This window comes from Haliaeetus leucocephalus, unplaced genomic scaffold (assembly GCF_000737465.1).
Source record: "Haliaeetus leucocephalus isolate CR32 unplaced genomic scaffold, Haliaeetus_leucocephalus-4.0 Scaffold181, whole genome shotgun sequence".
NCBI lineage: Eukaryota > Metazoa > Chordata > Aves > Accipitriformes > Accipitridae > Haliaeetus > Haliaeetus leucocephalus.
In genome coordinates, this window is record NW_010972617.1 from 484981 (window position 1) to 511627 (window position 26647).

At 38.7% G+C, this 26647-nt stretch overlaps 1 protein-coding gene across 3 annotated transcripts; it reads right to left on the bottom strand.

The window, feature by feature from the left end:
• On the bottom strand, nt 1–26647 carry HSPA4L (heat shock 70kDa protein 4-like). Of its 3 annotated transcripts, XM_010564498.1 has the most exons (20): nt 26277–26647; nt 21706–21763; nt 20087–20227; nt 18411–18533; nt 16840–16939; nt 14933–15066; nt 13774–14018; nt 13611–13687; nt 12243–12394; nt 11619–11725; nt 11073–11206; nt 9666–9868; nt 8230–8277; nt 6953–7054; nt 6283–6420; nt 5273–5398; nt 3663–3770; nt 2447–2566; nt 1705–1866; nt 1–1250 (listed from the first exon to the last, which is right to left on the bottom strand). In XM_010564498.1, exons 1-20 carry the CDS (start codon nt 26381–26383, stop codon nt 1056–1058), a joined length of 2580 nt encoding a protein of 859 aa, XP_010562800.1. In that variant the 5' UTR covers nt 26384–26647; the 3' UTR covers nt 1–1055. The 3 variants fall into 3 exon arrangements, with proteins under 3 accessions (XP_010562800.1, XP_010562801.1, XP_010562802.1); XM_010564499.1 differs by lacking the exon at nt 8230–8277; XM_010564500.1 differs by lacking the exons at nt 5273–5398; nt 8230–8277.

A 26647-nucleotide genomic window follows, 5' to 3' on the forward strand; every position in this document is an offset into this window, starting at 1 on the left:
CAAGTTCATCAAGTAGATTCCATCTTTGGGGTAACAATATCCAGTTTGTAAGCTCTTTTGTTTAGATCCTTGACCAAAGCTTTACGTGCCGAGTACCAAGGCTTAAATAAACTCTCTAAGCTTGCAACAAACAGCATTGAAGCAACCTCAAAATCAGGGTGCTAATACCCAGCTTGCACAGCCCAATTTCTGTTGTTTCTCCTTCCCAGCACAAGATGTGATCAAGATGTAGATTTCATTCAAAACAAAAGAAATGGAAATAGTAACATGTGCAATAAGCCATTTTCAAGGGAAACCTATGCAACAGTCCTTGTATATTCTACCCCTTCATACTATTATCATCATCCTATGATAAGCACAGTACGTTATGTACAGCAATGTGCACTGAGACCATTCACATAATTTCAGCACATGGCAGAGCCATTATGCTAGCATTTTGTAACTAAGATTTTAGTTAGTGGTATGGGAATCTAAAAAATGTTTAAGCTTGTATTATTCAGTTTATATGAAAAAGACCATACAATTCTCATGGTACATCAACAAGATGGACTAGTATGCCAACTAACCTCTATTTTAATATTTAAATTATAACAATACAATAACTAGAAAAGGTCAGTGCTTCAAGTGACAAGTTTTGCCACTTCAATTCCAATATTTTTCCAAAATAAAGATGCAATTAGATCTACACTTGAGCATCAGTAGTGCAATACAGTATCCTTTCCTGAATAAAGGAGCTGAGGTTTATCCACAATAAAAGCTTTAAATAAGGTAGATTGTTGCCATTTATATATCAATTCTGTATGTTTGATATAAAATATATTGGGAAAGCTTAAACTGACTTGTACAATCTACATTTGGCTAAAGCTCCACATAAGCAGCATGAGTGGAAACGAACATCAGAGGTGTACTTAATATAAAACACTTTCAAAACTACGCAGCAACAAATGACAGAAGGTTGGCTAAGAATAACTGAACATCTGAGGTGTGTACCACACAAAAAGAATGGACCCTGTGGTTACTTGCACTATTTTAATTCAGTAAAAGAAATGCAAGATTTAGTCCACTTCCATTTCTCCAGGTGGTTTGGTCTGCTGAGAATTGTCCTTCGCTGGTTCAGGTTTTGTTTCAGTACCGCTCTGTCCATTCACGGGTCCATTGTGTTCACCATTAGCTTTTGACTGCCCATCATTGGGAGGTTCTATCTTCGGTTTGGGCTTGTATATAATGGGATTACAGAAGCTATCCAATTCCTAGTTGTAACAAAAGTGAGAGAGCAAGTTCATTTGGTGGCACAGTAATGGCATTAATCTAGAAAGTGTCAAACTTGTTTCAGGTTCATAGTGACCTGGAATTTAATTTTCAAGGACGAGACTTTTCAATTCTATCAAGTCTAGAAACTTAAAATAAAGCCTTTCACTAGCTAAAGAGTTTCTGCTCTGTTAAAAGCCTATATGGTAATCCATTTTCTAGCAAGCCTGGTGCTGTAACTCAGGATACTTTGAAAAGGGTTATTCAGAGGTACTGCTGTAAATCAAGAGCCAGAATTGAACATCGTTAAAACCCAATTGCTCCCTCTGTATGGATCTTTCCATAGCTTTCAAATCTCTGCAGGTGTAATACTCTAGCTCAACACAGAGGCCAAAATCTTGCTAAATAAAAACTTGTTAGAAAGCAACATGTACAATGATTTTTTTTTTTTTTTACCTTTGATTTTGTCAGTATTTCTGCCACTTTGACAACTGGATCCTGAGTTAGACTTAGTTTGTTCTGGGCATTCATTTTGCTGTTCAACCAATTCATAGCCTCAGTAATGTATTTTTCAACTTTTTCCATCTCAGCAGGATCGAGGTGATCATATTTTTCATCCTTAGGAGAGAGATATTTATATCATTGATTAATATATGCCTCTCACCCAATTAACAATTTCATGGACACGTAATAAATGGGCCAACACTGCTATAACCCACTAGAAGTATTTTTTTAACAAGCATTTAGTATGAAGAATAACTGTAGAACAAGGCAGACGACATTATTTTTAGACATTTGAAATTTTGGGCTTAAAAGTTCACACTGCTGAAGTGCAGGTTAGTAATGTAGTTGCACAGAAAAAAAAGCACCTGAGATTTACTGTAGTTTGATTAACTAACCCCAGCAGATAGTCTTGTAAGTTATAGAAACAATGGTAACAGCCATCACTTAGGTTACCCATTTCAAGTGGTACAAGTCACGATAAAAAAAACGTGACTATGTTTAATTTGTGTTCTCATGAAGAAACCATTTTTGCTAACAATCAGAACAGTGTTAGAAGTTCTCAGGAACAGAAGCACAACAGCCATTTTAAAGCAGCTTAACAGGTAATCCTATAGGATTTCTTTTTAAACACAAAAAACTCTACAGCCAAACTCAGACACCCATTATAGTTCATTCCCTAAATAATTTGCTTTACCTTATTTTTGTATGCTTCTACTGCTTTCATAAGGAGCTGAATCTTCTTTCCCAGTTCATTTAAAACTTTTGGTCTCTCTTCATGCTCCATGTATCTCTCCTGAATAGGCTGTCCAAATTTCTGGAAACATAAGCACAAAGATCTTGACAAAATACAAGTTTACTTTAGTCTGGTCTAAGAATAAAATGTGGTATTGGAAGGAAGGTTGCCTTTAACTCCTTTTCTCACCCATTCAAGAGCTTAATCTTTGCATTTTACTTTAGTGCGACAAAAAAAAGTCCAGAAGTCTGAACATAGGAGTAGTGCCTGTCCTTATTAGGCTTAGTATTTTGCAGTTCTTTTCAGCAATGAGAGCATTTGGAACAATGCATTTGAAAGAGAAAAAAGACGGGATTTACATGGATGGTTTAAGTTAAAAGCAGTTCATCTAAAAACTTCTAGTTTTATCCATTGTCCGTTTTTTCCTTCTCTTGAATACTGGTATCCAGGCAAGAAGGCAGTTGCCAGGATCTGCTGTTTCCATCAGTTATCCCTCCCCCAAAGGAAATCTGACTTGAGAGGAAACAGTTGGAGCCCAAGAGCTAGAGACATACTTAAACTTATGTACTACAGAGCAGTTAGTCATTCATCAGAATTCACATTTTCCCATGAGATTATTAAAATCTCAAGTATTTTAGCTTTTTTTGGTCATTACTAACCAAATGATATAGTGGAAGGTACTGTTAAAGCACTCTTCTATCATTAGATGTTAGACCAAAAATTCAGTTTTATGATACAGCCATAGAAGACCATTGAAAACAGGAAAACCAGAGCATCTATCCTGGAATGTAATTCTGAATACCTGGGAGAGCAGTCAAACTACTCAAAAGTCTCTTTTGGAGAAGCTGACAGAAAATTCCCATAGCAATTAATTCTATTGCCACTAGCGACAGTCTGCTTCAATTTGACTCTTTTCAAATTAGGAGCACAACTGACATTAAACAAACTGTATTTCTACTTCTAAATATTATGTTTGTTTCATAAATGAACTACATCCAGATACAACCTGAACATCCATACTTTAAAGTTCATAGATTTACAAAACTCATGTAAGGGTATGCATGCACACATCCCTCATTAAAAGAGCGTTGCTTACTTAGCCAGATATATTTATATAAATGCCCCCACCCCCAAACACACACACACAATTTTTCCAGAAAGTAACTTGAAACCTTACTCTTAATTCCTGAAGCTTATCCATATATACTTGTTTTGGCTGGTCCTCTCCATCTTCATAAAGCCAGTTTTCTGTGTCCTCCAACATCAAGGTCAGCTTGTTTGAATCCTACGAAGCAAGTGAAGAACACTCTAGTTCAGAAGGGAACACGACAGACGAGACTATTCCCCCCAGCACACAAAGAACCCCCCCTACTCAGAAAAGACTGTTTCATCAGTTTAAAATATTCAGAGTAATAGTGAAGGAAAACAGTAATTAACAGACTTCAAAGCCAAGATTTTACATAATGGTAAGAGAGGCAGGACAACCCTACTAATCTGATTTGCAGGTGAAGTTTATAGGAGTTACAAAGTTTCAGGACTGATTTTATAGGAAAGCACATGCATCTCTTAACATTCTTGCATGTTATCTTTACATGGGAATGTAAATGGAATGTAAATGGGAAGTTCTGCTTCTCAGGTTCTCTGATAGCAAGACGAAGACCAGACAAATTTGTACAACTATATATATATCTATAGTTGAAGTTAAAAAAAAAAATTTTATCTATCCCCTTAACTTATGCAAGAGAGAGTTTTGAAATTGGTATGGGAAAGGCAGCCTCACGCCCTTGAGTTTATACTGTAAGGGCATCTACTGCGTTGCTGGGTTGATGACCAGGTACAATCCAGAGAGCAGACCTTAAAACTGCTGCTGGACATTTGTTATTTCAACAACTGGTTGCGTGTGTACCAGCCACTTTTTAGATGCCTGTTACAGAGAAATTATTATATCACAAATGTTCTTTCAATACTGCTTTTGCAAAAGCCCAGTGTACAGCTTTCTTCATCACCTTTACTTGGACTTCAACAGCATGCTGAGTTCAAAATACTTTAAGTGGGGAAAGAATCTTGTTTCTAAGTTAATAAAATTAGACAATGAAACACAGAGCTACAGACATTCCATTTCTGCTCATTTTCATTTTATTCCTACCCACTCATGCCATTTAGGAGCTCATGGTGCTCTGTCCTGCTTTCCTACCCCCACACCACAGGATTTTTCTTTTCTGCCTGCATCCAGAATCTCTCCTTGCCCCTGAGAAACTTCTCAGACAGTACAAAACTCTCTACATGCTTGCATGTCAAATGCCAGGTGTAAGTGTAGTTTGAACTTCACTTCTGTGAAGTTAATCCTACATTCACAGCTGACTGTATTGGAGGCTGAAATAAGCCTAACTGGGAATGAGTGGCAAAAACACCCCATTGTGACTGGCCCAGAGGCTCCACGCATCCTTGACGTAGATTATCTCAGGAGAGGGTATTTCAAGGACCCAAAAGGGTACCGGTGGGCCTCTGGTTATAGCTGCCTTGCAGACGGAGAAGACTGAACAGCTGTCCACCTTGCCCAGTCTCTCGGAGGACCCTTCTGTTTGGGGGTTGCTGATGGCTGGAAGAACAACAGGCACCAATCGCTACCACAACGGTGCACTGGCGGCAATATCGCACCGAGACTCCCCGATTCCCATCCACAGGCTGATTCCAAGAGACACCTGCAGCCTCCACATAACCCACACTCCAAACTTATAAATATAAAGGAATTTTTTCCAATAGTGGAAACACATAGGCAAGTCTTACTTCTTCAGTGATGAATTTCTCAAAGACTCCACACAGTTTGTCTCTGAAGTCATACACATATTCTTCAACAGCATTCTTAGCATCATTTCTTTCTTTCTCAAGCTTGTCTTGCATCATCATCTTCCCCTAGGGTGGCAAAAAGCTTATTTAAAACTAAAAGCATTTCAAGTGTCAAGCTTCATGATTACTCTCTTGAAACTGTACCACAGAACTTTGCAGAAGCCTGCTAATTCATAATTACTACTAAAATTTTCACCTTCGTGTAAGTCATCTTCACTGCAGGCAGAACTGGAATGGGGGAAAAATGAGTTCCTATTTGGAAGCTCTTTGGCAAATGCTCCAACATAAATGGATCAGATATCAATTATGATCTGACCGCCACAGACAGGACTAGAAGTAAAGACAAGTCTTGACTCTGGTTTGGAAGTCACTAGGAATTGTTCTGCCCTACAAAAAGTATTTCATATTTTATTTTTCAGACTGACCATCTTTCACAGAAGAGCTTATGCTGGTGGGGTCTTCACACACATGATACCTAGAAAGTTCAGAAAGGATCCTCTGAAAGGGAAGTTTTCTACATGTTGTAATAATTTCCTGCTGGCGGAGGACTTGAAGGGCAAAAATGTGATATAAGAAAGGACACAGCTTCCGTAAAGAACCAAAACTCGTGCAAATGCTACTCCTGACCAGTATCAGGTCAGACAGTAACAATTAGCATTCCTGTAACAGACCGCGCAGACTTTACTGGCAATACCTGGCATTTCCTGCCTAAGAACAGAATCGATACTTTGGGTAATGACAGGCTAACAGGTCAAACTCAGACATCTGGGTAGTTAAGTCTAATGAAACTGATTAATTTCACCAAAAATCCCAACCAAAACAAAACTTACAATTAAGGACAAACCCCTAAAGAATTCTAAATTTGATACTAAGTTTACGCTTGCAAATACTTTCTACATAATTATTTACAGTGACATTAATGTGAGTGGTCATGTTTTTATGCTGCTTACCTCATTTTCTATATAGCAATTGATAAGATCTTGTCCCAGTTGTCTGTAGAGGCTTGCCTGTATAGGTAGGTCAATACTCTTAACTTTTGCTTTAGCCTTTGGCTGGGCAGGATGATCTTGCTTGTCTCCAGAAGCAGCCTATAAAAAGATTTACACTATTAAGACACTGCAAGAATAGAAATGCTATTCCATTTATGCTCAAAAAAGAGAGACAAATTAAACTAGTAAGACACATACAAATTAATCCTATGTAAATGAAGCACCTAATTATACATCTGCTATTCAGCATCACCACTAGCTTACTATCAAACCAAACTGGTGGAATTTAATTTCTTTAAACATAACGTGAAGAACTGTTGCAAAAACTTGTTCAAAAGTTAAAGGCACCGCATATTCTTCTTCATGATGCTTCTTAAGTTTCCATAGATTCCATCTTCACTATAAAACTATGTTAAGTAACAGAGACTTATTTCAAAGTCTTAATCATATACTATGTTGAAAACGAAAGTGCCAAGGTAGGATTCCTAACTTAACCATGTCAGCATAGCTGTACTCCTCTAAATACAGCCCCGTGTTTTGCAACTGGTAAGATTAATGACTTTGAGATTACTGGGCAAAAAAGGACTAAGGGAAGTAACATTATATTTCCTTATCAATACTGAATACGAACTTTTGCTTCGGATCCTGGATTTTCAGTTTCCTCATCTCCTTGGTTCTGTTGTTCAGCTTGACTTTTCTGAATACCTTCATCTTGATCAACCTGCATTTTATCCTAGAAAAAGAGTTACATAACTGAATGCAAAAGTTTGCTGTACGATTTAAGACTGTCGTCAATTACAGTAAATCACAGACAATATATGGACTTATGAATCAATCTTAAGAATTTTTGATTCACCATATTTGAACAGGCATTTTGACACAGTACTTGTATTCATATCTCTCTCAAATTAAATGAGAATTCTATTCCACCTGTTCCCCTTGAAATAATTATGATGTTGCCATATGTCCCCGTTACAGAATTACACTAAGCCCTGTGAATACTCCCTTCCTTTTAAATTAGAAATAAATACATATAAAACATATGCAAAGAACATTCTAGAAACACACCACCAACACAGGCAATAACAATAGGTTCTCTATGGAACAGCCAGAACTTTGACCTCATACCATTTTTCACCTAAACTTTGAAGTTTGTAATCCAAAGCAGAAGAAATCTAGTCATTGTAATTGTTAGCTGCATCTGTCTCACAGGACCATGAAAATTAGTTTCTGTAGTAGCCTCCTGGAGCACATGACCAACTGTCTTCCCTCCCTGCCACCCCAAATTAAGGAAGTTTCACTTAAATTTATCTGTAGTTCACCTATGCCTTATTCTAAATTTAAGGATCTTAAAGATATCACTGATTACTAGCGCCGATCACTTGATTTAGTTTAAGTAATATAATTCCCTGTCATCATTGCAAAAAACTTTTAATAACATAGTAATGGGTAAGTCTGAAGTTTTCAGGATGACTCCAGTACTTGGACATCCAGAGCATCAATAACTAACAACCTGTAGCCAAAGTCTGAAAGGTCTAAGATTACTTCCATTACAAGGAATTAAAGTTCCTGGATTCACAAACTACATATGCATGTAAAATAATTTACTGTTAGTTCTGCGAAATACAAGAAAGCTATTTAAGGATTTCAAACTCTAGCACAGGTGTGTACATTGCAGCTGAGCTATGTTAATTGATTCAGCAAGTTTTTAAAGATAAAAGTTGAAAACAAGAAGGCTACTTTTACCAAATTTAAGCTTGGTCACTTCAGAGCAGAAAAAAAACCCACCAACCCTCCTCATTTACTGTTCTTACTGTTCACACAGAAAAGGCAACAACTGGAAGGAACTCTTTTGCCTACACAGAAAAGCTAGAGGGGGGGAAAATAAAATATATATACACCACAAACCTCCTCCTCAGAGTCGAGGGTATCATCCTCAATAATGAAAGGTAATTGCTGACAAGCACCATTGTAAAACAGAAGATGTGTTAGATGAACAGAAGTACTACAGCTTGAAAGCCCGAGGATGGAAGTGGTTACTCTTGTACTGAACACAGTGTACTCATCTTGGTAACCTCCACATGCAGCATGCCTATTACACTAAATGCGACTATGTCACTTCTGACCTTTTTCACTTGTATACAAACATCAGATGCAGAGCACTTGTCCGCAAGGAACTGCATCATGTTTGGCATTTTAAATATGCTCAAATTCCTGGCAAACAGTATAATATTTGAGGAGTTGCTTTTACCGGTTATGTAATGCTAACTGTGTAACCGCTTGCTCCAATTCCTACAGTATATTCAACTAAAGTGGAAAAAGCTGCTAAGGACAAATTTAAAAAGATAATGACAGGAAACGCGTTCACCCCCTCCTCCAAATAAAGCTGCTGAGTGTTTGCTTTCTGTCCAACCTTACTCCATCAGTAAGCCTGACAGCCTGCGAGACTGTCACTCTGCTGACCACTTTGCAATATCGCAAAGACAGCAGGAGTGGAAGCAGCAGCTTGCCCACTGCTTTATCCTCTTTTTCTCTACACTATCATGTCTCTCCCCCATGAGCTGTGACATAACCAAAATCCCAAGCTATAGAAGGGCACAAGCAAAAAAAAAAAGGCTGCCGAGGCCACCGCTGGTGTGCCATTCCCAGCTGCAAAGCGCTCGCTGGCACCCAGTCCTCGACTCTACAGTGTCAAATGCAATTGCTGCACCTCACTCCTCTCAGTGATCTACTTCCAGCATGCAGTGCACTATCAAGGAAGTTGATCTTCCTTGCATTAGAATGAGAGAACATAATTTTGTTAATTTCTCAGTATTAACAACAAAGCTGTTACACATTTATTTCCAGTAATTTTCCCCTATAGGCTTACAAGCTAGTCTGTAAGAACTGCCAGTACTGAAGTACCTAAAGAAATACCCTTAGTGAAAGAATGTTTATGAAGAACAAGTTTTCCATATATAAAGAAATACCATATATTTTCACTCAATGAAAATGTAGTACTTGAGGAAAAACAAAGCTTTACAATTCATTTGTCAACAGATCTCATTAAATATGCTGCCATTTGATAGCAATACCAGATAATGCTAAGACTGGTAGAGAGACGGTAAAGAACAAAAGAAGAAATTACTTATTTTCTTCAGAATCTCGTTTTACACTTTTTTGCTTTCTTAGCACCATTTGTCACCAGTACTTTTAATAATGAAGAAGTGTGTTACATAACTGAAGAAATAATTTAAGAGTGGAGAAGTAGCAATTGTCAAAAGATATACACTATGATTTAATCTGTAATTATTGGCTCTCTTGTCAGAGTTACAAGGAAGGTAGATATTTACAACTTTACATACCAGCTCATCATCTCTGCCTTGGTTCTTACTTGATGATTCAGTGTCCATAGGTGTGTCGTTGTGATCTCCCTCTATGTTCTGCTTCTCTATTATAGAAGCATTAGCCACGCTGAAAAGGCCATGAATATTGACGCGCACCTTAACCTTCACTTTGGAATTGTCGCCATCATGTTGGGGACCAACGTTTTGAATAGTGAAACGCCCTTGAAAAAACAAAGATGGTTTTAATTTTTGTTCTAAAAACAGTGGAAGAGGAAAAAGAAATAAAATACATTCCTTGAAGGGTGTTAATTTAAATGGCAACCTCAGGTAACAAACAAATTGGAAACTTCATACTTAGTTGTCAATTCCACAACGTTAAGCCACAGCTAGATGAACTAAAACCTGGTTGCCCAATCATTATCAGTTAACTGATATTAATTAATAAGATGTTTTTGCTTTATCTGTATTTCATAAAAAACTCAGAATAACGCTTTATGAGGTGTTCTACTTCTCTGTTGCCTTCTCTAACCATCATACTAGAAAAATTACTCTGATTCATCTCGAACAGTTTCTTTCATTCACATAACTCAAACTTTGCACTTGAAAAATAAAATGTTAACAGAGATAAAAGATTCTATTTGAATTTGGTAACATGGATGCACTACGTGTTTTGGAGAACGAACAGTGCTTTTTAAGGCTTCTGGAAGCAGTGAGGTCAATACTTTTATTTTGCAACTTGCTGGAAATTTGACTGTAAATGATGCAGACTGTGCACAGGTAGAGGAGAATGTTCTTTCCTAAAGATGACAGGCTTCTTGCATAGACAGCTAAATAGGAAGCACGAAGTTTGTACCAGATTCATACATCAGTAAATAAAATTGTGAATTAAAGACCCTGCATAGTCTACTAATAACTACAAGTAAAGTAGACCAGGAAACTTATCCATGCGATCTAATGCTTTAGACTCTACTACAGATGCTTAAGTTCAGGAAATGCCTATCTTGTTCATTGTCAGATTAACAGAAAGAGACATGACAGATAACTGTCTGGTGCTAACAGCTCCTTTGATCCAATTTCTTTGAAAAAATCCAGGCTGGCGGGCACATAAGATCCTTATCCATTTTATAGAAGTTGAAAGAACCAGACAATAAGAGCACTAAACTCTTTGTACCTACTTTTTTTAAAGCATTCAGAAACACTGAACACAGAATGACGAAAGTAAATTTTTTTAGGAACTGACAAAAGAAGATGTCGATACCATTTGCTCACTGCATCTAAACCAAGAAGACTATGCCAAGGCTTTCTAAAAAACATCGGCTTTTCTATAACCTAGGAAATATGGAAGTAACGTATCTTAAAAAAAGGAGAACCACTTTTCCCATTATCAAGGAGTTGGGTATGGGGTTTTTATTCACATGGCCTTACCTATTCTGGAATCAGGATAAGGCACTTCATGTGGATGGGTATAGTAAGCTTCCAGGTCAAAAGGCTCTTTCTTGTGAAAAGTAATTACTTTTGAGAATGGAGCAGCATGGTTCTTACTGAAGACTTCACACTCCCTGAAGCAGTAAAATATTAAGTAAGGTTAAACCACTAAGCATAACATAATGGATAATCAAAATCAAGGTATGTTAATGATCAGCCGTCGTGCTAACCAAGCAGCTAAATAATTTAAAGTCAGTTTATGACAAGAGTTGCAGGTTGAAGGTCTGTAGGTCTCAAAGGTGGACTATATGCACTCTATGTCACACTTCCTAAAAATTAAGTAACTTCACACCAACAATTTTTAATGAAATGTATTCCAATTCTTAAGCAGTAAACAGAAATCAAGAGGTATAATGCAAAAAAAGAAAATTAAAACCGTTCAAGTGGACAACAACTTCAAAGTCCAAGGCCTGGTCTTCCCCATAGCTCAACATCTTTCTTTGTATACACAAACACACACTTTTTAGTAGGCACCATACAACTTACCCTGTTCCTTCTTCGTAAGATGATTTCCACCTTAAAGTTACAGAATAAGGAACAACATCTGTGATGGAAAATTCCCGCACTTTAAAAGCTGGGGAAAGAATTGCACACTAGAAAACAAAGACCAAAATTTTATTATATCCATGCAGTCAAATAAGCAGCAAGTACAATAATTAATACCTAAATGCAAAAAGGCTACAATTCATATAGGTCACACGGAGGTCCTGCTCATCACAGAATTTTTAACAGAAACTTCCTATGCTTTGTAGAAAGTTAACTGAACTGAAAGACTGAACTAAAGTAATAGTAACAGATACTACCTCCCCAGTGACTGTCAGTCAAGATAGCCAGCAAAGCTTCCAAATGACTACACAGAAGAGGAACAGTGCAATTTGGGTTATCAAATTTAACAGGTCTCTAACAAGACCATCCTTCTAACATGACACAGCAGCAAATTAACAAATGGAATATAATCATTTCTGACATGGTCACTGTCACCAATCGTTGAAAGAACAATTAAGACTACTTCTTGTTTCAGCTATAGTACCTTTCGCTTTTGGTTAGTTTTATTTCATTAGTACATGATGTTAAAGAAGCAATACTGAAGTTTAATTTCATTAACTATACCTGCAAGGCACAGCCTCTTGCAACAGCTTCATCAGCATTTAGCGTGGTGCTTATCTCTTTACAGAAAAAGTTAGAGATCTGTTCCTTCACTGCTGGAATTCTAGTAGCCCCACCTACTATTTCTATACTGTAGATATCTTCACGCTGAAGTTCTAGAAAAGAGAGTGCATGGCCTTAAGTTATCAAGATAACAAAAAGCTGTCTTTGGACAACTGAAAAAAAAAAAGGACAAGAGTTCTCTTATTATCTAGACACTGTGACAAGCACTGAATATATTCAACAGCTGACAAAATCTTTAAAACCAGATTTGTCATGATGTGTCCTATTGAAACTCTTTGTCCCTCCTGCAGACTACAAAGTTTTCTAGTTGCACAAACCTGGAAATTGCAGAAGCCAAGCATCAATGAGGACAGCTGTTCTTTAAAATGCATTGCCTGTTTGCATCCCCTTTCTGATGTACATAAACCCACGAGTGTGAAATTGGGTTTTTCTTGGCAGCCCTACGCTACTGGACAATACCTCACACCTCCCAAACAAGAACAAAATGAAACCCAAATATACCTCATTTTAAGCCTGGTTTAATTTTGGTTGCCAATAAAGAAAAGCAAACTAAAAATAAGTAATAGAAAACTAATAATATATAATAAATATTAGACTGTGCTTGCAGGGTAACTTTTTAATTCTGAATTCAGGATACTGTATAAAGTGATCTCAAGCAACTGTCAGTCCTTGAACAGCTCTGCTCAGCAGTTATGCAGGTTCTTACTTCCTGTATTAGCTATTTAGCCAAGTCACAAGATATGCAGAATTCTTCCCTTTCTTTTAGTTGAAGATGCTGGAATTAGGGGTAAGACCTTTTCCTGTGAAAGTCTAATTCTCTCGTTTACACTACATTAGCGGGGGGTGAAAAAAAAATTGTTATTTGCACATGCTTCAGATAATTTATTTTAAGAACATACTGCCAAATTCTCAGGTCAGTGAGGACATGTATGTATCACATATGGAACAGGCTGGCCAGACAGTTGCAGTAAAGAATAAGTTTTTCCCATCATAGTTTTGGTTTGGTGGTTTTCTGTTTTTAAATAAAATAATCTTTCAGAGCACCAGCCTTTTCCATTACACAGGGTGAATGAGGGTCAATAAACCAAGGTTGCAGAGTGGTATGTGCACTAAATGAGGCAGGAATGGCATCATGCATACATGGCAAGCATATGAATGGAACTTACATTTAACTTTTCAGTACTTAGCTTTGCAATTCTAATAAATACAAAAATATATTAAAAAGATATCATTAAAGAGATCTAGGGTAACTGGATTACTAGTTACTTTCTTGAACCAAAAGTAGCATCTAAATGAACTCCTACTTACTAGCTTGATCCATGGCTGCTCTTAGAGGAGGTTCCACTCTGGACAGAAGGGCAGCACACAACTGCTCAAACTGAGCTCTGCAGGAACAGGGAAAGTGTTTCATGTTACAAGACAGCTTAGAGACCACAACTCACTGCACTGCAGTGAAAACAGCGCACAGTACCTGTTCATCTTACTGGAGACATCAAGGTCATTCATGAAGCACTCAATATTGAGTGGAAGGTCAGAAGCATTTGCGCTCATAAGCTTCTTCAGTTTTTCACATTCCTGATACAATCGTAACAGCGCTCGGGGATTCTCTTTTACATTCAGTTTGTATTTTGTCCTAAATTCTTCAGAGAAGTAGTCTACCAACGCCTCATCAAAATTCCTACCACCTATGAAAGGGTCAAAGGTAGTAGCCAAGACCTGCACAGAAATGAAAGAACAACGGCTAAAAGTTATTAGACAATGTTTGTTTAGATATAGGGATAGCTTTCATACAAACACTAATTTTGTAAGTTAACACCTTTAAAAACAGGTTTGATATGGGAAAACTCTTCGTGGTTTTCTCACCATCTTCTATGCAATTGCCAGATAGAACAACTTAGAAAGATCACTCCTCAATTATTTAGTTTCTGCCCTCCCCAAATGAAATACTACCACATCTACCATGCTGCAGCCCCTACTCTGCTTACTAGCTCACTAAAGAAAAGGCAGACTAGGATAGCTATTTTGTCATGCTATTACTGTTTTGTGTCATTTACTCAAAACAGAAAAACTGGCTATCATCTTCCACATGACTTCAGATGACTACATTTTGCTACAAAAGACAAAAACATTCAGCCATCAGTAGCTCACAGACAAAAACCTCCAAACGAGGAAGTAAAGACTGTCCAGTTTTACTTCACATCCTATTGAATTTAGATTTTGAACTGTCATGGATGGCAGAAAAAAAAGATATCCATCACAGAGCAATTCAGTGTGTTCAACAATTTCCCATAAATAAGTGAGCTGCACAACTAGAATGCTTATGAGACTACCAGAATATGCAAATATTTCAGTGCCATAACATGGCACAAAAACTATGCAGTATGCTTAATTGTCAAGCACTTTTCAAAACACACTTTGGGATACATAATTTCTGCATTTTATAAAATTTGATTTGCTGAAATAGCCAAAAAATAGCAGAAAGTTTTTGTATCTAGCATTTCAAAAGTATTTGCTATAGACATTTATTTAGTTTTGAAAAGAAATAATCTTTCCACAGAACAGTACTTTGAGTATTGTTCAATTAAATACTTCAGGAATATGGGATTTTACCATACGACTTGAAAAATTACCTTCAGTTTTCCCTTGTTAAAAGCACAGATTGAAACCTGATACGCAGAATGCCCCATATCTACAAAGACCACGTTTCTTGGCTTCTCTTCCAAGGCTGGTAGATCTTGCTTGTATATTCCATAGGCTAGTGCAACTGAAAAAAACCAACCCACAGAAGTTAAGGGAAAGCTGTATACAACTGTAAAGCATGCATTAAAAGCACTACCGAAAGAAAGACACTACTTACGTTTACTCTTTCTAAACATCTCCATTACTCTGCTCAAATAGAACATAAGGGTCAAAAGGGTCACAAGTTTTAGACCATTATGCGTTGCCACATTTTTTATTTTAATTTCTTATTGTTTGTTCGTAGTTTTACTAGTACATTACCTCATGTTCATTCCTGTAAATGACGTTTAAGTATTCTGTATAACCTTTCCAACAAACTTTCTATATTCTTTCCAACAGCTGCGTGCTGTGCACCTTAAAGTCAGTAGCATAGGTGCCATATAAATTTACATTTTTAGATCCAGGATTCATCAGATGGATTATTTTTGCTTCTGCTTAATAATTACTGTTCATGTATAAAGCAGCTCATCACAAAGAAAGTAAACATGTTGAAAACACATTTTTCACTGACAAGGGAGGAAACAGATGTCAAGTGAAGGTTTAAAGCATCACCTTGTATTTCAGTTCTGCTTGTAACCAAATTAACATTGTAATTTTTGAAATTGCACAGATTAAGTCTCATGCCTACACCTCTCCTTTGAAATGTCTTACTTTCAGCATTTTTTAGCTCAGCTTCGCAAAATTCAAGTGTGGTCAAGAGAGAAAAAATGTTTTAAGAGACTAGTTTATACAAATCTAAGATTTCAATACCAGCACTCATTTGGAAAGTTGGCTAAGATTTCCTAAAAGCAAAGAGAATTTAAATCAAGAAAAAAATAAATAAATTACTGGTTTAAACAGCTCCAAATTTAGTTCCCATGAAGTGTAACATACTCTACCCTAGAATTCACCAAAACCAGAATAGGGCAGTAAACAAATTACTTCGTAGAAACAACAGTTGTGCCAATGCTACAGCTGACAGGATTGCCACAAGTTTAAACTGTCACTATCCCACAGACTTATGCTTGACTTGATTTGGGTATTTTGAAAACTCATAGAGTTGTTTCTAAGTATTATCAGCAAGTCTGCTTTCAGAAAAAGCTCCACAAAATGCAGTTTGTGTAGAAGCAGCTTTTAAAACATACCTGTTAAATATTTAAAAATGAAAAATCTTTGGATTACACATTTTTAAATTTCCCTTCAATGTATTTCACTTCAAATATATATTAGCTTATGATTAAAAAGTATTTCTCTAATACTTCCATGAGATTTATTTTTAGTCCAGCACACCCATCTTCCAGTAAGATGGAAAGACAGACCCCACTACACACCTATATTAAATAATGTATTTACTGCAAGCTTTCAGACAGATGCTGATTACATCTGCTAATACTGTACTATGCTATTATTTAATACAACAATTGAGAATTTGGGTCAGGTGCACACCCCAACTGGATCATTAAAGAGATTATGATGCTAGCTCAGGCCTTCCCAATACAGCTGCTGTAGCTCCATGGTACAGCAGAGAGGTAACCACAGATACCAGCTTTATTTCAGAAGCAGAGCAGCTATTTTCAAATGACACTGTATTCAAGTTAGCAAACTCAAACTCTCATTCTGTCTCCTAAGTGCTGAACACCACCCCACCAAAACAGTTGCTGTGTTTCCAGTTCCCATGCTGGATTGGGCAGTACTAGCCCAGATAGTACTGGCCCTAATTACACAATTAGGACCTTGGGAAAAAGCTATGTCATCATCACATCACAGATTCAATAGCCTGAATGGGTTAAAAAAAAAAAAAAAAGTTGCTGCCCCTTACCTGCTGTAGTTTCATTCATCAGCTTCAGACAGTTTAATCCCGCAATCTGCGCAGCTGCCATTACAGACCTTCTCTCAGCATCAGTGAAGAAACTGGGTACCTGTTTCCAAAAAAATAATTACATAGGATATTATGAAATATGGACTTTTAAATTTTAAAAAAGTCAGGCTTACCCATTAAGCAACCCTATAAATTTCAATACCACAAGGAACTGTTATAAACTAACCTTGGATGAATAAGGCAGTCTGAATAAAACAGCTAGGTAATTCATCTTGGTGCATATTTTCCTTAAGATTTCAAAATATGACAAAAGTGGAGTGACATCCAGAGTTGTTTTAAACAAAGTAGATTTAAGCACCAAAAAAACCTGAAAATGTTTTCTCAGATTCTTCTCATGAGTCTTTGATCTTAACAAAGTCAACACAATAAATATCCATACATAGCCCCAAAATAATTTACTGCTGAAGCACTACAGTGGTGCTGGAACTAAACAGCGCTGAACTAAACTTTATGTTACAACTGAACCTGTATCCATTTCTCAGTTACCACCTCTACCAGAGTGCCAGCTTACAGCGTGCTACAATATTTGGTTCCACCAGAAATAGCCAAAGCACAATCAGGGCCCATTTAGAAACTGGCTGCCATCAGTTGGTGTACCTTCAACTTCAGACAAGCTTAAGACATAGAACTACATTCATAGTGTATTTTGTTAGCTACCATTGTGGTGTATGACCAAGGATCCTTGCTTGTGTGGGAGGTATTCTAAGTGTCTTTGTATATCATAAGGAAGCAAGGAAAAAGATCAAAGCGGATTTCGAACAGCTGAAGTATACAGAGACATGGAAACTGGAAAGCTGACAGAGAGGGGATAACCCTAATACTTCATGCCCAGACTTCTTACTAGATCAAGAGCAGAAGTGAAGCAGTACACAAAGACAATGTGAAAAGCAGACATTTAGGACTTCATATCAGGAACAAAACCTTGTCTTCAAGCCCCCCCCCCCCCTCCCCTGCCATGGGTGAGAACACTAGCTAAAAAAACCCAACAAAACAACACAAGTAAACCAGCCAAATAAAAAGACCTTTTCAAACAAATGCAGGTAGTTTGGGGTTCTCAAATTGCCAGTATGACCCTCAGAGCCATAAAGTTCAGGCAACTCTCAACTACACTACAACCCAACAGTGTTCAAATATGTAACAACGAAGAAATTAAACACTAATTTGGGAAGGTCCTTTGGAACTGAGGAAGATATGCTTACACATAGGACAGTTCCCATTTATAACAGGAACTACAGTAATCTATACGTAGCACTTGGAGTTAGCCAGTCTGGATCAGTTTAAGAAGTATGGTCTTTCTGAAAACACACTCTTATTTAACACATTTTCCATCTCCTCACACAGGATTACAAAAGCATTCTCATTTGGAAAAACCTACAATAAAGGCCCATTTTGGGGGGATGCAATTTCTATCCACTACTTGTATCTCTTACCATTGCACCATGGCATAAATGGTACTAGCTTACATAAAGTTATCTATAGATAAAAACTGCAATAAATGTGTCACAACTTACTGAAATCACGCAGTCTGCCACTGGTTTCTTCAAAGCACTTTCTGAAGTCTCTTTAAGTTTGGCCAATAACATTCCTGTAATCTGTTCAACTGCAAACAGTCTCTCTTCATCTAGGTATCTCACCTGAAACAGAGAATTGCAATTTTGCAATAAATCATCTCAACTTTTCCATAAGATGTGTTACTTGGACATTTTTTGTAATTTTGAGCATTGAGACCCAAGTTTAACATCAGACTCTAGACACAAATAACTCTCCTTATCAACTGATGCTACGGATCTGTGCTACCGACAACAAATCATAACAGTTCAGTTTAGCTGAAAATTGTTTTGTGGGCAACTTTTAACAGCTGAGTTATCTCAAGGGGCTATTCACAATGCTACACTATTTTTGTTGTATGGTTTTTTTCAATTAAAAAAAAACCCAAACAGAAAATGTGTAATACACATAGAATCACACTTGTCCTAACACGAGTTAAAAATAAGAGTTTTGGAGCAAACCCAAAGAACATCTGCTTCCTGCAAGGGTCACTCAAGCACACAAGGCAGGGAAGGGGCAAACGAGGCAATTCTAACAGCCCTGCCCTACTCGGGAAACACATCTGAATCTTCAGCCTTCATGTAAGGTTCTACATCCTGAATTCCTGACAGGCTGCCATCTCTCTAGCAATCCCAAACATTCCTGTGCAGGGAAACTCAGAAAGATGAGCAGCAGCTATATTTACACTGATAATTAGTATGATACGAGCAGGTATACAGAACCAAAGAAACTCACTTTGTGTGGTATAAAGCCCTGCCAGAAAGCAACCCAAAGTGCACTAAGTGAGGATGCCTGGGAGATTTGCTTCAGAAGCGCACTCCTGATCCAAATTAAAATGCTATGAGATAGACAGATTCAGAGACTGAAGCCAGAAAGCCTGAACTTCGAGAAGAGCAGCTTCCAGCCATTTAGTTTGGAAACAAATTAGATGTAACCTGCTCTGAAGATGTAATCCAAACTTTATCTTGTTTTCCCAAAATTTTGTCTCTGCATGTCTGTGAGACCTAAACTCAGATGAGACTAATAATCACACACTGTAATTCTATGCGTTTGAAGGTAAACCTAGTAAGGTAAGGTGAAAAGCTACTGATAAGACTATAGAAAGCTAATACAATTGATGAGAAACTGCAATGCACATCTTGGAAAAAGTACAGTACTTGAGCAGATGTTACTGCAGGGAATAAAATGTTCTTCATCTCTTGGTAACAGCAGATTTATTACACAGTTAATTTTATCGGAGGTGAATGAAACAAACTTAACCTTTTTTGGGGTGAGAGCTATTAACCTTTTACAGCATACCTGTATGGGAGACAACACCATATGTTTTTTACACTACTTTATTACTAGAAGACATGAGTATGTAATACAGACCAAGTACTCTAGATCTTCCTGAACATTTCAAGAAGTTAATGAATTACAAGGAGAAACGAGAAACACAGCAAAACTATGCTAAGGCAGGCTCTGTGAAAAATAAAATGTGTTATTATACTGGCTATCACCTGACATTTCTTTTCAAAATGAGTAAGAATATATTTAGAGTTTTCTTAGGGAAAATATAAGCCAGTAGGAAGTTAAGCCATAAAGTTCCAAAGCGCTCATCTCCACAACTAAAGATATTCTGCACAAAGCTCTAACCCACCTTTACACCTACGGAGCCATTCGGCATCTTCTGAAGTTCATAGGGAAGTTTGGCCCTTTCAGCTTGTATGTAAGGATCTTCAAATGCTCTTCCATGCAGTTTTTTGAAACCATGTAATGTATTTTTTACATTTGTAACAATCTGTGGAAAAGATATTTTATTTTTAATTACCCATGACATGCAGACTATAGAAGACCATCCAGAAAGGAACTCTTGTTATGTTGAGCTTAATGCACATACCCAAGACCCATGTCAAGCCCCACACATTTACTAGAAAGCAAAGGGCAGGGGGGAGAGAAAGAAACATCTATTTTTTAATCTATGGTCTCCATTAAAAAAATTCAAATTTACTTCCCTCTTTATTATCCATTAGCTTGCTGCCATCAATTTTCACTGTACTTTTAATTTTAGAGGAGCTTTCTGATAGAGTATGCAATATTTGAGATCACATTATGTATTGTTCCAAGGGCTGTCTGCAGGAACAAATGAAGTTATAACCTACGTTAACCTTAAACGAAGCTTCAACAAACTAATTCATTTTAATTCCTTTAAAGTTCTCCTCTAATTCCAATCCCATCTGGACATAAAGACTCTCCACACCTAATATCTCAACAGTGTTTCAACCTAATTACATTAAGGACAGACTTTTAAGTAAAGAAAGGACCAGAACAAACAAATCCCAACACACAATATTTAAGCTATTGAAAGACATTACTCCAGGGTAATATTTTCCAAGATAAACTAGTCTAGTTTACTAGTCTAAATAGCAGACTTCATAGCTGGGAAGAATACTGACAGGACACCTTCTCACCAGCAGAGCTCAGGGGTTCAGCTCAGATAAGAAGTGTAAAGTTTCTCAGAATGAAAGTGATACAGCTTCTGCATATACTGACTGCTCATGGTGCTACTGGTGAGCTCTATTACCTTTATATTCGCCAGGAAAATTTCCAGTTACTTACACTCTACATTAAGGGGAAGGAAGTCCTCAGCATGCTAACACGATGCATGGATGCAGAGAAAAAGGGTAAGACCCTGTCTATTTTGAATTTGTAGATTCACACTGGCTATTATGATTTTTTACCTACTGTCCTTCCAAAAGAAGGTTTTTCTAGGTTGCAGGTGAATTTACAGAGAATTAGAGAAATTTTACTTCCGTTCAAAGTTCCAGATTGAGACAGTAAATTACTAAGATGCATTCATTTAATATTATAAGCAACAACCAGTATCCACACCAAACTTCCGTTGTTCCAACTTCAGTTTCAACTTTTCTTAAACATAAGCACAGTATTCCTTCCCATCCCCAATGGTGATTTAATTATTAACTCTATTCTTGTTGTCATGAGTAAGCAAGAAAAAAAATATCTTTCACTGGGGAAGAAACAAGGTTTTCTGTTTCTTCCAATTTTTTACTCTGAATGACAAAACAATGCAGAAATACTGTTTCAATTTTAATACAGGGAATATACTGTTGAAGCAATAACTATTACTATGAAATGTACACTTACTGTAGAAAATTTTCTTTAAAACAGAAAAATATCACATTGATTCATTACTTTTCTTCCCACAGTTCAACAGTAGACAAGTCAGGAAAGTAATACAATAGTTTTTGATCCATTTACCTGGCTCTTTGCTGCATTCCCAATGGCCCGGGTCTTGGATCCTAAAGATATACATGCTCTAAGTAAAACACGAAGAAAAAAAAAAAGAAAAAAAGAAATTCAGCTTTAAAAGAAAACATCATAAAATATTGCTGTGGTACTTTAACACACGTACAAAAATTAAAGTAGCAGAACATGGATGTGGTGTTTAACAGCATTATTGCGTGAAGCACCAGAACTTGCAGTGCAATTCTAGTTATTTTGGTATTTGCAAATTAGTTTAGAAACTGCATGCAACCGCAATTGTGGCCATTATAATTGCATTTAAGGAATTCTTTAAAAGCTTACGTGTCCAACAGATCTTATCATGAAGGTAATGAATTAATAGTTACTTTTGGGTCACAGCCTATAACCAAAGAAGCCTGTGACATTTGATTTGAAAACTTGAACTTTACCAGTCAGGTTTTCTTGACTGAATAACCCTGAAGTCTGATAGTACCCCATTCACACTGTAAGAGCCATTAGCAACAATAATCATAAGGCAACAATAAAAAAAACCCATCTAAGCCCCAGGTAGCTGAACAGCCCAGTTCTACAAACTGTTGAGCACTTCCCGTGATCGAGGGCTACCAGGTACATACTGCAAACAGGCAAAAGGGGAGATGTCTGGGAACAGCTCCCAGCCACCAAGGGCTTGGGAAGCTCTAGGGTAGTCCATGGCCCCTTCCAGCTTGCTGCTTCTCAGGTTATCACTGAGCACCCCTCTCAGCCTCACCTCTGGCTCTAGAAAAGGCTGCCCCAGGTCCCCAGGCACCATCCAGCCACCTCACTACTGCCTTTGGAAACTTTTTTTTTGGAAGTTACTGTCACCACACCTTCGCTTTACAGATTTGAAATAGAACTCTTTCCCTAAAAGGGAACTGATCTGGCTAAAACCATTCAGTAATAAATAACAGATACAACCCAGATTTCCTACAGTTCAAATTTAACTGTTTAACAAATGCATAAAGGTCACTATAGTAGATTGGTTCCTGCCTCCTCTCCATCATCGCTCTGACAGCACTGTATGTTATTTGGTAGTATCATCTAGCAACGTTTTCCGCTATAACGCCACACCAAACATACAAAACCTTCTCCAGATTTAACTGCTGCAAACAGACAATGCATTGCCCTACATTTTCAAATATGTAGTTCAGCTTTCACAAACAGCTTTTACAATTTTTAATGTTGCTTAACACTACAGTTCCAAATTATACTTTGAAATAATGAAGAAAAGGCAGATAAAAGAGCAATTTAGACAAGGTGCAAATGGTTTACAAGACATTTATTTTATGGATAATAACATGCTAATGCTATTATATCACAGCTTTTCACTGTAGGAATTTGACTCTGCTGACAGACAGCATTAATTACAAATACCCCCACGCACGGCAGAAAGCATCAAGTCAGAAGCTACTTAGCCCACTAGAGTTCTTGTCATGCTTTACTTCAATGACTTGGTTCCAGCACAAGTGGATGGATGGTTTCTCCCTCCCTTGGCTGGGAAGCAGAGATGTCAAAGAATAAAACATGCTCGCTTTGGCTCCAAGCACTTCGGTTGTATCCAAGATAGCCCTTCAGGAAACACATCCACCATAAGGATACAACTGTCTACCCCACCCCTACCCTCAGCTGCTTTCAAATAAGCTTTTGTACAGTACACCGACATTTCAAAGGTAGCAACTCTCGTCACCAGGAGGACATTTCAATCCTCTCCATGCATTGTTTTGAAGATGCTACCTCATAATTTTAATTACAGTTTGTGATTACACTAATTACACATGGTCTGGAAAAAAGTTAATAAAAATTACAAGCTATCAACAATCAACTGTTTTTCTATAAAACCACACAGTGGTGAGGCACAGCACCTAAAAGGGCCACTTGCCATGAGTTTAACACACCCAGCGCACTACAAACACATACAATAGACTTGCTGGAGTTCCCAGTTCAGGAAAAGCCGAGTGTCAGTTAACATCCAAAGAGCCACTAAGGCCAAAAGCCTTAAAAAGTACAAGTTCTACTGAAATGGATGGCTTAATGGCAGAATCTTTTCCCTTTCTTTCTAAAATACTTGTGTTAAAGCTTTGAAGATGATACACATTTTACAAATGCTAACAATCCCATGCCTTAGATCACAGGATGCAGGTTTTAGGCAAACAATATTAATAAAGGATCACCTGAATGTTTTAACAACTGGGACACTGGATTTATGACTCAAGTGCTGTATTAAATTGTGATAATACGCATCTTCTGCGAGCCTATGCTGCTTTTGTATGTAGCACTGAAGTATGCTTACACTAACACTGTACTGTTGACAGCAGTATTGCACGGATATCTGAACCAGCTCCAAAACTGGAAGCTGGTTGCACTAATTAGCCTTGCCCAGAAACAGCAATTAGCCCTGCAGAGCACAGTCAGGACTGTCCTATCTTTAGGACCTAACCCAGTATCTTTATGTGGCTTGATACCACCACACTGGGCCTGAAAGTGTACCAGCTTGTCCAGAGCTAGTTCAGATACTTTTATACCACACTACACAGATACAACAAACATCAACACTTTGTATTTAAGGGAGTAGGTCCCAAGTATTTGGGACGTATCCAATCAATGTTAACTATTAGGTAACTTCAAGCATCTACATGACGTAAACACCTCTATAGAAACATATAAATAAAGACTTCATTTATGGTGTTGCTATGTGCAATAGGCAGAAAAGTTCTGATGATTTAGCGAGTTAGATCAGCCTACATCATGCAAGTCCTGTTTGAGGTAAGGTTTAGTTACTATGAAAAACTTCCCTAACTAATAATAAGCCTGTTACTTTTCTATTTACTTTTTTGTTGTTGTTTGCCTCAAAACAATAGCATTAGAAAGGAAATTCCTCATGCTCTCCTATATTACATTTTAGAGAAAGAGAAGAAAAAAGCCTGGAAAAATGTCACTTTAAGCGAGATAACTAATGCCTTCAAGTATCTATGCACTCCAGATGCTATCTTGTTAACTGTGCTTTAAACCCCTTTCATAATCACTTCACAAATGCCTTGGAAGTACAGTCACTCAGACATTAACATGAAAAATACTAAACACAGGGAAACCTGTGTGAAGCCTACCTGCAAAGAACGCACTCCAAGAACAGCTAAGAATTGGAAGTGCTCTTCAATCATAAGGGGGAAGGAAACTGCAGCTGCCTGAGGATTCTGTGGGCAACAGTTTCAAGGGGTTCTTTGCACAGAATTTGAAAGGCCCCAGAATTTCAGTTCTCATAAAATGTGCACAAGGATAATGCCTTCTTGAAAGTTAAAGCAAGAAATGTATTTTTCCAAGTAGCAAAAAGAATTTTAAAGCATATCCCCATTAATACAGACAGCATGCATTTTAGCACTTTTGTACTTTTAAAAAAGAACTTTTTAGAAAGCAAAACAAACCCTGCGTTTCTCTGAGATCAAAGAGAGAACAATGCTAAAGTTACTATGGCCTCATGTTACAGAAACAGCTTTCTGCTGCTGGCTACAAATTCCTTCAATAAAAGTAAGCACCATCCAAACCCCTATTTTTATATGTATTATGCGAATTCCTGAATCCTCCTTGAAAATTACGCACAGATGGAGCTCTAAAAATCCTAGACGTATCCCATAGAAACACAAGAGAAAGATCTCCACCTACTCTTGCGTATCCCATCATCACGGACATTGCCCACTACCAGTCCCCGTCCCCCCCCCTACTTCTTGCAAGACCTCGGTATTCCACGGCCAGCAGATGCAGCGTGGTACAAGTAAGAACAGGTCTGAGAAGAGGGAACTCATCGCGCCACTTCCCTGCTTCCCCGGTGAATCAACCACCTCCTCCTCCCCTGTCTCACCACCACTCCATCATAAAATTGTTAATGAAAACGCTCCAAGCCCTGGCAACCGTTCTAGAGTTGGGGAAACACATGCACTTAACCGCGATCTTTGTCACACGAAAGGAAAGTGTTAGAAGGACAGGAAAAAAAAAAAACCCCAACCAAAAACCCCAAACCACCCCCATTGTGCCTCAAGAACCGTGTGGCACATCCAGCACTGCGCGGTATTTCAAGGACACGGGAGAGTCAAAAGCCCGGGGGGGGGCGGGGAGCGTTTCTCGGCTAGCCTCCTGCCCCGACACACGCCATGTCCGCCCCCGCTTAAAACATTTCCCTTGGTACCCAGAAAAGGGCACTGGCCCGGCAAAAGCGGCCGCGCACTGCTCCTGAACCATCGCCAGGCCTGGGCGCCGGCCGGCGGAACCCGGCTCCTCTCTCGCCGAGGGAACCGGAGATGCAACCGGCGCCGGGCCGGGCCGTCAGAGCCGCGCCAGGAGCGCCCACGGGCCGCGGAAAGAACAAGGCCCTACGGGGACACACGCCACTCCCCCCCCCCCCCCAGCGCTCAGCCGCCTCAGGGAAACCGGCACGCCAGCGGGGGGGGGGGGGGGGGGAAGGAAGAAGGAGAAGAGGGCGGCCGGACTCGCCGGTACGGCGAGGAGGAGGAAAAGTGCCGGGGGAGACCGGGGGGGAGGTTAGCGGCGGTACTCACGGAGTGCAGCGGTCGCTGTACTCGTTGGCGATGGTCTCGATGCCGCCGCTGCGCGCCACGCCGATGTAGCAGTTGAGGAAGCCGAGGTCGATGCCAACGACGGACATGGCTGCGCCCGGTGCTTCCCGCTTCCCCCGCCGGCCTGCGACTTACCGCGGCAGCGGCGACCGTCTGGGTTGCTGGGAGCCGGCTCCTCGCCCGCCTCTCCCCCACTGCGGAGCACCGGCCACCAACCGGCGGTTACTCTCCTCTGCGCAGGCGCGCTGCGCCGGCCGGCGGGGAAGCCGCCAGGCGCCGGCTACGACTTCGGCACTTTCCGGAAGGGCTCGGGCGCCGCCGGCTGCGGGCGGCTCGCGTTCGAGAAAGATCTG